Raw genomic sequence first — 12,166 nt, 5'->3', positions numbered from 1 at the left:
GGCAGGTGGTACCAATACTAAGGGCTGCGCTGTCGGGCCCCACTTGGCTCAGCTAAACGTAACTGTCCTGCACCACCCCTGTTATCCTCCCTAACCTGGAGCACCAAATGCAGTTTGGACATTTTACCAAAAAATCAAAATGTACTACAGGAGAACAATGAAGAATGAGGTACCTCTAAGGAGGTTTCTTTATTCACATGAATAAAAGACCCAGACATCTAAAAGGGAAAGACATGCCTAAAGAAAAACTGAGAAATTCTGGAAAATCCAGGAAGAAATATGACAGGCACCCCTATTTTTAACAAATATGACAAAGTAAGCCAAACTTGAATATAAAGTATTTAGAATAGGACAATTAGGAGGGATGAGCAGCAGAGAATCTAAAGTGTTGGAAATGTTTTTCATGGTGCTGATAAGAGTTCATTTCAGTTCAACTGTTATCCTGTGGAAAGCATTTCCCTGGTTTACTTATTGCTCTAGGACCTGCCTGCCAGACTTTCAAATTACTTGGCTTGCCTGTGTATAATGTAAGGAAGCCATACCTGCACAGGGGAAGGACACAGCAAAAGTTAATACAACCTGATGGAAAAAGGAGGGCAAATGTCAGGGCCCTTTAGGGTAAGGTCCATGCAGCATGTGTACGCTGAGTCCTCGCCAGGGGTCACGCCATACTCTGGGCCAAATGATGCTGTTTAGATGTAAATTCTGGGGACAAGAGTTTGGTGGAAATGACCTGCAGAGAGTACCAGCAACTATCTACAGTTTACTATGTCAGATGCAAAAGTCACCTCTCACATGACTGTCCCCTGCATTGCACAAACTGGCATTTGTGCCCTGGCTTATAGGGGTCAGAGTGATTAAAAAATCTGACTGCTCAGAAAGCAAAGAGAAAAGAGGTCATTCCTCACAGAACTAGGGGGAAGAGGTAGCTAATTTAAAATCTTAATCTGAGGGATGTTTTTACAAACTCATCTTTCTGGATATGAAATTGTCGTCTGTTCCCCAAATCCAAACAGAACTTGCCAGGCTTCCATTCCAAAGTACTCACCTCTCCACTGCTGACCCCTCCATCCCTCGTGCATTCAGGGTTCTGTGCTTCGGCATGTCCCCTGGCTGTGGTTCGCTGGCAGGGGGTTCTGTGTTGATGACGACCCTATGCATTTCTCTGAGATGGCCAAAATAGACTCTGACATGACCAAACACTTTTGCACAAAATTCACAGCACACGAGTTTCTTCACACGGTTCTCACTGTGATGAAGTTTCATGTGCGTGCTCAGGCTGCTGGAACGCACGTATGCCTTGCGACAAACCCTACAACTGTAGGGCCGTCTGTTGGTGTGTGTGTTCATGTGGTCTCGGAGGTGCTGTTTGAACCGGAAGTGGTGGTTACAGACAAAACATCTGTGCCAAGGTTTCTTGATGACAGGGAATCCGTTCCTGTACACAGAGCTGGGCTTGGGGCAAGGGCTGCTGTCCTGCTGACAGCCAGCATATCTAGGAGTGAAGGAATTATTTAACAAGTCCTTCTGTCCTAAGCCGCCAGGCGTTCGAGGAGGTAACACAGCTGCAGCCGCAGAAGCTAGGGGAGCCAGGGCAGGCATGACAATGACGGGTTTAGGCATAATGCTACGGTATTTTTTCATCACCCCAGGCTTTTGGTCTCTGGATTCTTGTGGATCGTTTTTTACTCCACACTTGTTAACAATACATTTCCTCCTTTTCCCCTGAAATGCCAAGATTTCGTCTGCTACCTTTTGTTTCCTTCCTCTTCTCTTTGCTGCCCCACTGTGCAGCTTCATTTCGTGGCCCAGATCTAGTTTGGTGGCTGGACAAAAGTCACTTTCACTGGGACTCTGCTTCAACCCCTCTGGAATGGGTGTCTTGCTGGCTATTTTGGGGGTGGCATTCAAACCTTGTGTGATGGGGTGGGCAGTATCACAGTCTGCCTTGAGCTCAGGTAAAGAAACATCTGCCGTGCTGACATCGGATTCACTGTTGTGCACCTCTGTGGTTTTCATTCTTGAGTAAGGTAAGATTGGCAGTTTACCTTTGGTGACCGAAGGGATCAACTGAACTGCATTTCCAAAAATGGCTGGTGATAAAATGGTCACAGCTTTTCTGAGATCAACTTGCTCTTTATGTTTTTCACTGGTAACAGGGAAAGGTTTCCTGGATGTTTTCTTGCTTGCCAAGTCTGATTTTCCCAAAATCTTCATGAGGCCTTGCCTGGCAGAGGGCTCCTCTGGAGTGGACAGTGCTGGGGAGACAGGAGGGTCAGGATCTCCATGGTCTTTGGGCCCGGGAGGCTGAGAGTCTCCGTTGGTCAGCACAGTGGGGCCAGTGCCAGCTGGGGCTCGGTATGGGGATGGCACTTGTTCACGTGGCCCGGGTTTCTGCAGGGGCTCAGGGTGGTCAGGTGCAGAGAGGGACGTTTGGGTCTGGACAGGAGGTTTGCTACAGCCACTCTCAGAGAAGCTCATAACAGGTTTCCTTCTCAGTGCCTTGTTATTTGGTAGGGGTTGGTATCGAGGAATAGGTACTTTGGGGTTTCCAGGCAGGTGCAGTCTGGGTTTCTGCACTGGCTGAGCTGAGGCAACATGTGGCAAAGCGACGAGAGAAAATGTTCCCTCCTGGCCAGCAACCTGCATCAGAGCATAATTCTGGGTGGGCACCTCCAGTGGCTTGGAGCTGATGGAGGGTCCTGGAGTCACCTGCTTAGAAAGTGACGGTGAATGACATGACAGCACTCTGGACGTTAGGACTTTGGGCATAATTTTTGGTGCAATGGTCCTGAATTGACTCTTACTCTGCAAACCTTTCCCATTATGAACTGTCCCAGAAAGGATGTCTGATTCACCTGCAAAGACAATATAGAAAGTCACAGTGGTAGTAACTGTCCTGTTGTGGAGAGTACAAGGAAGCAGCCTGTCACTTACTCTGCCTAGAACTCATTCCTAGGCCCACCCCATCCTTCTGGGCGAATGCCTTTGCTCCTCCACACCCAGCCGGAAGATCATCTCCTGCCCATCTTCCCAAGGACTGATTATTACTCTCCTCTATGGTTCCATTGTCTCTGATATAACATTCAGCATTTTCCATAAAATGTATCTGCTTATGTGTTTCTACTACTAAACACAGAGCTTCTTGAGAGCTGGGACGCAGGCCTCCTCATCCTTGTATTCTGCATGTCCAGCTTCTCCATTGATCCAATTCTGATTCTTCTTTATAGGTCAGAACAACCCCACCTCCTTTTCTAATCTCCTAAGCTGTCAAGGTCTCTCTCCTTTGGAACCCCCTCTGCTATGTTCTGCTGTGTACTAACTTATTTTATATACATGTCTTGTTTTCCCTATTAAACTTAAACTTTGTGAGGGTGAAGCCTATACTTAATTCATCTTGATATTTCCCACTGTAACTTTGGTTTCTTGTATCAAACTCATTTCTCATTCAGTTTCAGGATACAGCATTTGACCCACTGGCAGTGCAATTTGTTTTGCACAGTGGATGAATTCCAGACTGAATGCTAGCTTTGTTGATGTTTCCCCATGTGACTTGTGAATTTCTTTTCACACCTTTCAAACTGTTTATGTGTGGTTTTGCAATTAAATCACCAGTATTAAAAAAGCTGATGTGACACCTTAAAAAATGTTGAAGAAAAACAAAAAGATACAAAGTGATAAGATACAGAGACAATATAAAAATACATGACTCATGCAAAAAGCACTTTTTTAGGATACTAATAGGAACAATTCTAACTGACAGAGTAACACTTCGTACTCCTGGGATTTACTAGACTGACCGAAGACCAACTACAACCACTCTTAAGAGAAAATTAAGGAAAAATTTTGATGCACTGCTTCTAAGGACTGAATCAACTATTTTGTTCCCTGAGGTTCAAGGTCATAAGGCCTGGCTGCAGGAAATTTCCCATTTATATGTACCTCATTTGGTCAAAGTTCACTCCAACTAGTCTTCACTAGGTACCTACAACTGTTCTAGGGGTTGGCTAGTACAGGCCCATGATCTCTTTTCTAAAACCTTTGGGGCCAGATGTTTTGGAATTTACACTTTCAAATTTTAGAAAAGCAATAAGATGCATATACGAAATGTTACATAACACCCAGCAGAGTCTGCAGAGCGCCCAGAATTAAACCTATTACCACTTCTGAAGCAAAATACATGTGTGTTCACAAAAAGTGGGACAAATGAAGATTTTAAAATGGTTTATTTAGCTTTTACTCCTGAATGAGTTTTGGTACCCAACTTCTGGTAAAAGTTTCTGTTTTCAGAGCTTTGAAGATTTTAAAGTAATGGATAGAGAATTGAGAGTTATTTGTTTAGGCTATACCAAGGATACAATGATGAGCAGACCCAATTTCTGCCTTATTAGGCATCCGGAAATCTACTGAAACAGATAACTAAAAACATTTAAAAAATCAACCTTGATTTTAATGTTTACCATTAGTGAACTATCAATTTTAGTAGAAAGTTGATTCTTCTAGCAAAAATGACACTTTCCAAACTAGCAAATAAGTAGCACAGTAGGAATAAGGTTGAAATATATATTAACCAATTACTTTATAAAATAATCACCGGTAAAGAAAAATTATGTTACAAACATATTTCACATGGTAGCTTGTACTGGAGGAAGAAGGAAAAAGACAAGTGCTGTGGTCTAGAAAAATCAGACATGGACAATCATGTCATCTGTTGTTTTCCTTTTCAGCTTGGCTCCTATGAAGGTCATGGGTAGATGGATTGACCAATCACCTTACAATAGTCACCAAAATGGACCTGTTACATTTGCTTCTTCTGCCAACATAATTTTACTTATTTTTTTGGTTCTGTTTTCACATAATTTAAATTTAAATGGCTTTCATTTTAAACCTTATTGTCTCATCTTCTTCAAAGTACTGAAGTAAATTGCAAATAAATATTAAATTAGAACTGAGAGAGTTTGCAGAAACCTTAAAATCACTGATAGTTTTTGGTTACCTCAAGACAAGGCTTATTAAATAATTACAATAGCAATAATCATGGGCTTTGCATTTCCACAATAGATTGGGGGTGAGAAGGGGAGAGAATAACACTGAATCATTTTTATATAGTTTATAGTCCTAAATATTCTAGTACAGAATATTTATAGCAAGAAGAAGTGGAAGAAAGGCTATTTTGTCATTAATCAGTCATAAATCTGCTTGAAATAATATATAACAACAATATATCCCAGCATAAGCCATATCACCCAGCTTGTCTGCTCAGAACTGTCCAAAGGTTCATGTCAGACCCAAAGTCCTTGCAATGGTGTAAAAGGCCTCATGCTATGCAGTTCCTGGGCGCCACTCTCATTTCCTCTGCATGCTCCCCTCCAGCCATACTGGTCTCGCAGAATTCCTTAAATGTGCCACATACCAACTTTCTCAGTCTTTGCACTTGCTACTTTCACTGCCCAGACTCAACAACCTCTAGATAAATCCCTCATCCTTGCTGCAGCGTTTCCTTCAAGCTCTGCTCAAAAGGACTTCCTGGTGAGCTCTTCTCTGACCACCTTGTTTAAAACTGTACCCCCATTCTGAACTCCCTACCCCTTTCCCTATTTTCATTTTCTTTAGCACACTTGCTTGATAGTACAGATTACTTTATGGTCTACCTCCTTGCCTTCATGGAGTGAATTTCTTGAGGGTCAGGGAGTTTGTGTCTTCAGGGCGTTGGACAGTGCTGGGGATGAGGCAGGAAGAAAATGATTATTAGTTGAATTTGTAAATGGAAATAGAGTGACTAATGGCTGAGATAAATAAATTACAGATTGAATCCAGAAGATGTTCTTTAAAGAAAAAAAAAAGGAAACAAAAAGGGCACAATTTAAAAGAGAATTTTAATAATTCCCCATTTTGAGAATTTAAAAAATAAACAAAGAATATATCTCTGGAACATTTTTTTTTCAACTTAATTTCACTCACTGCCAGAACGGGTGGCACCATGATAAACTCACTACAATAAAGGGGGTGGGTGAGACCAAGTGACTGAGCATCTGAGAAAATCAGAGAGGAATTATGCTGCTGGGGGTTCAACTAAAATAAAGAAACAAGCAACTGTGAAGAAACTGCTTTAAAGAAAACAGACACACATGGAGGGAAAAAGAGAGGGATTAAAAGCAAAGAGAGGAAGAACCCCTAGGAATGGAAAAACCACCTCAGAGGTGGAGAACAGTGATGTCAACTCGAAGAAGAGCAGAAATAACAAAGAACATGAGAAGCAGCTGAAGCAACAACCATGGTCAAGGTCACCTCGAAGCCCCTGAAGACTTATGTTGGGAAGGGGCTTCCTACTTTTTATGACCAAGGGTAAAAAAGCAACCTTCTGACATTTAGGATTTCCAGAAATGAAACCAGATATACTTTACAGAGCCATGCCAAAAGGCAGTGAGCTCATTATGATGCATTTAAAGTTAATGTGATTTGACTGATCCTCTAAAGTTTCTATAGTGGAAATAAAATCACACAGGAAAAGCAATGACATTCAACAGAAAAGGAGGCTGATTGTGGTTCAGAAGCAAAGGAAACCCCTGAGGCTAACCAGCTGTCTCAGCAAGGGTGAACACTGTGCAGTGAGTAGCTTGGCCAACCTGAAATGACAGAGTCCTAGACAATGGGCATGGCACCTGCCAAATGGAGTTTGTGGCAATTTAAATAAGTGGATCCTGGGGCAGATTACTTTATCAATTGGCTTCGTAATCAATAAGGATCTTCAGGAAGTACATAGAGAGTAAGGGAATCTATGAAGGTGGTGTTGAGTCCCATTTCCCAGAATCATTAAGGATACAGTGATAGGAAATGAAACTGATTCGTTGAAGAAAGGAGGACAAGGTCACAAAAATAGAAAGAAAAACAACCTTAGAGGTTACCTAAATGTCCAGCACTAGGGTACCAATGGAACAGCCATTCAACTGTACATTGTAATACTATACAGCAGTGAAAAAGGAGAATAGTCAGACTGACATGGACTACTCTCCAAGATACGAGATTAATAGTATGCTATCAGATGGGTTAAAAAAAATAGTGAGATACACACACACACTCCTGGTTATGCACAGAATATCCCTTAAGCAAACAGAGGAAACTAGTATGAGTGGTGGCATCTGGGGTTGAGGCTCAGAGGGGGGACTAAGGTCAGGATGGGACAGATGCTAATTTTCCAGCAAATACTCTCTGTGCCTGGCCCACAGGAGGTGCTTATACTTATTTGTTGAATAAAGAAAAGGGAAAATTACCCTTTCAAATCCTTTTTGATAAGTGTTGTATTTTGGGATATCTCTGATGGGTAACTGTGTGTCTATGCATAAATTACTGTCTAGATTACACACAGAGAGTGTTTTATGTTTTTTATTTTCCTTGCCTATTTAATGACAAGAATTGCTAATGATAAGGCAAGTCATCTAGCAATCTGACAGGCAGTACATAACTACCCCCCAAAGTTAAGTACTGAGAAGTATTAGCGCTCATTACCTCCCAAGGACAAATGGAGACCTGAGAATTGGTCCTCCAAAATTTGGCTCTTTAGGATAAAACAAGGCAATCTGCAATAAAGGTCAGTTATGTTAGAACACCTACAGATTTTTTTTTTCTTTTAAAATAGTTTGAACAACAGGAGTCCTTAGAGAAGCTGAAAATGCCATTAAGGTTTTAAAATTAAAACACTAAGACAGTATGTTGTGGGAAATCTTTCTTAGCAATGTAGCTGAAACAGTGGTTTCCTCCACTATGGATTTACAAGGCCTTTCACAGACAGTGTGATCTAAAAACCCTCACCTGTCACCTATTAAATTATAGATCTCATACTAAATAATAAGAACTAGAAAGTTCCAGAGACATTCATAATTTCTGGAAATCCTGTGAAACTACCCATAACATAGTTAAAGAGACTCAAAGGACTCTCATGCAGTAAACATGGCCTTTTATTAACTGAACACATAAAAGGCTCACTCAGTAAAGTTAATTTTGCACAACTGTACAACATGAATGCTTAATATTAGGATTTTAAATGTGGGCTGTTTTTAATATGTTAAGCATATTTTGAAAAGTAATATTTACAGTTGGTGAGAAATTAAGCTAACTGTGGATTAAAGGGAAACTAGGAGATATTGAATCCTTATTATGGTCTAGAACCAGTGGTAGGGCTTTTAATTAAACCCTCATACAAACTCTGCAAATAAATATTATTGTTCCTCTTTTACAGAAAAAGAAAAATGCGACATGAGGAAGTTCAGTAACATGCCTAAGTCCACACAACCAACTCTGTCCCATTCCAGTTTGAAGCAATGACTTTCCTCTGCTGTATTCTCCCCTCAAGGAGGAGAAAATTATATATAAGCTTTTCCTAATTAACTCCAAAATACAGTAATATCTCTGAACCTTAAGGAGGAAAAAAATATTTTGAAATAGAAATGACTTGTCATATGCCCAAACTTCAATTACCACTAAATGATACTTTCTTTCTGAAAGCCTTCTTATTAGAAAGAACTCATGAAAAGTTAATAGCCATTTGAAGGTAAAAGCAGATTTTTAAAAGCTGAATTTGCCACTTACTATCCACAGGATCCTGACAAGTCCAGTAGGGTTGCCAGGTGTTTGTTTGGAGAAGGTGCAATGTGTGTCTTCCTCCTCCTCCTCCATCAGCACCAGTGGATTGGATCTAACAGGTACCGGCTGCACAGCAGAGGCAGCAGAGGAAAGAGTGAGGGCTCACAGTGCAAAGTGCCGGCATCTTAGCCAACTTGAGCGAACCGTTTGATAGCACAGCCAGCACAGGTACTATCAGGGACAAGTACATGGGGCGGTCAATCCTCTAGACAGCTGCAACAAGCCCGGCAGAGCTGAGGCTTGGTCGTGTCGCTGGTCTGGGCACGGTTCTGCTCTTCCCCCTGTTGGGCCCCACAGGCCAGCTGCTAAGCTGGAGTGGGGGGCCCAGAGAGAGAAGACTGTCTCAGCTCTTGAAACAGGCTGCCTGGGTCCGGACTCAGAACAAAAGTGCCTCTTAGCCACAAAAGAGCCAAAACTTCTAGGTGTTGTTTAGGTTTTACTATAATGGAACTGAAAAACCTTCTTTTCAATTTTATTTCTTGGCATCCCTGTTCTCCCTCCCACTTGGTTTTCAAATAATAAATTGCAGTTGTGGTCCAAGATGGTCTCTGGTAGAATCCTGGAGAAGTCTAAAATAAATGCCTCAGAACACACGGGAGCTCACCTTAATTTTGTTGAAAAACCCATAACACATGCCTACCTGCTTCCCAAGGCATTCTCCAGGCTCTGCAGCAGCAGAGTCAACAGGAATTTACTGCACACTGAGTGTAGGATGGGCACTATAAAATGTGCTGGCAACAGACACAGTGTTCTTGTTTCTAAGGACTCATGATGCCAACTATCATTCTACTCCACACATCTGTAGCATGAAGACCTCTTAGAGTCATTATATCTAGGACCCAAATCTCAGGAAATCTGACACCATACAAAATAAACCAGCACACTCCCAACTGGATATCTTGTATCCTAAGTCTAGTTTTGTCCACTCTCCTCCTTTCACACTTGCCCTGCTCTGCTGAACTCTGTTCTCACCTAACTCCCTGTGCTTCCCTCCTGCAGCAACATCCAGGCACCTTCCACTGAGCCCGGGCCATTGAAAGCTGTCTTGCCAAACAGTCAATTCATCACCTGGCTTAGGAAGAAAGAGAATTCTCATTCTCTGAGCCCTAGAGCTTCTTTATTTCCTAGCACTTGTCAATAATCATGTTTCTTTTTTTTTTTTTAGTTTTATTTTGCTATCATTAATCTACAATTACATGAAGGACATTATGTTTACTAGGCTCCCCCCCCTCACCAAGTCCCCCCCAAATACCTGTTCACAGTCACTTTCCATCAACATAGTAAGATGCTGTAAAATCACTACTTGTCTTCTCTGTGTTGCACAGCCCTCCCCGTACAACCCCCCACACTATACATGTTAATCATAATGCCCTCTTTCTTTTTTCCCGCCCTTATCCCTCCCTTCCCACCTGTCCTCCCCAGTCCCTTTCCCTTTGGTAACTGTTAGTCCATTCTTGGGTTCTGTGCTTCTGCTGCTGTTTTGTTCCTTCAGTTTTCTTTTGTTCTTATACTCCACATATGAGTGAGATCATTTGGTACTTGTCTTTCTCTGCCTGGCTTATTTCACTGAGCATAATACTCTCTAGCTCCATTCTCAATCATGTTTCTTAAACATTATTCCAATGATAAGGAATATGTGTCAAGTACTATGCAAAATACTTTATGTGCATTATCTCATTTAATCCCCACAGTAACCTGAGTTAGGAATCAGTTATGTACAGTACAGATAAAGATTCTGAAGCTGGTAACAGTGCTAGAATTCAAATCTTGGCCCATTTGACTTCAAGGGCTCTTCTCTCCACCTGCACATGCTGGCTGGAAGTGATCATGCATGGTTATGGATCCTAGCATAGTGTCTAATGAAAAGATCATGGGTTCACTTGGGGTTCAGACAGATAAAATTTCCAGCCCTGGTTCTGTCTCATGACTTGGGGAAGTTACTCTCTGGGCCTAAATGTTCTCATTTATGGTAAGGGCACAATAACATCTGGCTACAAAGGTCACTGTCAGGATTAAATGAAAAAAGGTCCATGAAGATGCCAGGGTAGTGCTCACCTTATGTTAATACTCAGCAGACATTCATTTTCCACTTTTTCTTGCTGAAAAGTAGGAGGTTCCTGACATTTATTTTTGGTGGGAAAGAACAAGTACAAATCTTGAATGCTAATCCTATGGAAATAGCACTGAATCCTTAACCTGATATTTCTTATTTGAGAGGTGAATGAAGGAAAGGGGGAAGAAATGGCTATTACTTGTGAATTAGCCAATAAAACCATAAAGCATTATTTCTCTCCTGCCACCCACTTTGGAGGCTCAACTGTCTTAGGTCTAAACAGCCTATCAGGCTCCCTTGTTCCCTGCCCTCAGTTTCTGCATCCCAGTTGACATAGTGCTAATCAGATTAAGAATTTCAGTGAATAGGAGTTAACATATGTGCATTTTAAAGAGCTGTTTTGTGGGGACACTCTCCCTTGCCTCTGGTTTATATTGAATATTAATCTAATTGTTGTTGCTCTCAAATCTAGCAGGAAAGAAAGCAACTCCCCCAGCAGACTGTTCAAGGGGTGCGAGTAAGCCCAGGGCTCAATGGCCCTGTGAGGGATGGGGCCTAGAGGGGGCCCAGGGACACTGGCCACATCTCTGGAGGGCTGTGGGAGTAATGGCCATGGGATTTCTCAACACAGGGGGGAAAATATGTGGACTGTCAGAGGGTAGGGGCAGGACAACCAGGATTTTGAAAGCAATTTCCTATAGATTTCAGTATTTTGGGAAGCAAATCATTAAGAAATAAGTTGAAGATAGCCTGAGTATAGAAAAAAAGGCTGGCACCAGAAGAACCACAGCCCATGAGGCTGAATGAATTAGAAATGTAAATACCTCTGAGGAGGAAACAAGCCTTCTTTATGGAAGAATTTAAAAGCCAATTACCCAAAAGATTAATGGTCAGAAAGGAAAAAAATAACACAATGTGATTTGTTAAATTCAAGTAACTAATTATTCTTTTCAGGCCACATGATTAATGTCCCAAATGAAAAGGAAATTTTAAAAGCTTTATTATTTAAAGTACATTTTAATAATCCTCAATTTCAGTGAATTTCCCTTTCATTTTAATTAAGCTCCCTTTTATCAGTCCTTAACTGTAGGAGGAATTGTTTTTGATTTCTCGTGCTTCTTGTGAAAAACAATCTAAAACTATAGGAAAACTTTAAATTTATAAAGATAAAGTTGTCTTTTTGGCAAAAAAAAAAATTGTAACACGCACAAGATTTTTTCATTATCACCAAACAGTCAATTTTGTATCTTTGCCCAAATGACTTAGTTGCATAGAAATTTATCTAAGAGCTAATGATCTTTGGGAGACACAAAGCAGGACGAATGGAAACTTCTGAAATACTTTATTAAGCCCATTCTCCTATTGTCCTTTTTATTGTTAATATTACTAGAAGTGTTAATATTCAGTTGAGTCATGTAGTTGAATTTAGAAGGCCTTGATAACTTCATCAAAGTAAAGGCAGCAAATCACTCA

At 41.2% G+C, this 12,166-nt stretch overlaps 1 protein-coding gene across 10 annotated transcripts in view; it reads right to left on the bottom strand.

The window, feature by feature from the left end:
• The window catches only part of ZNF438 (zinc finger protein 438), a 208,797-nt gene that overhangs the window by 15,545 nt on the left and 181,086 nt on the right, over positions 1-12,166 (bottom strand). For all 10 annotated transcript variants that reach the window (XM_073228980.1, XM_073228979.1, XM_073228978.1 and 7 more), the window contains one exon: positions 1,049-2,858. In XM_073228980.1, coding sequence (XP_073085081.1) covers positions 1,049-2,858 — 1,810 coding nt within the window. The remainder of the gene's footprint in view (positions 1-1,048; positions 2,859-12,166) is intronic.

The sequence above is a fragment of the Manis javanica genome, chromosome 2 (genome assembly GCF_040802235.1).
Source record: "Manis javanica isolate MJ-LG chromosome 2, MJ_LKY, whole genome shotgun sequence".
In the NCBI taxonomy this organism is placed as follows: Eukaryota; Metazoa; Chordata; class Mammalia; order Pholidota; family Manidae; genus Manis; species Manis javanica.
The sequence above is the reverse complement of the archived record's forward strand: the minus strand, read 5'-3'. Positions and strand labels throughout refer to the sequence as shown.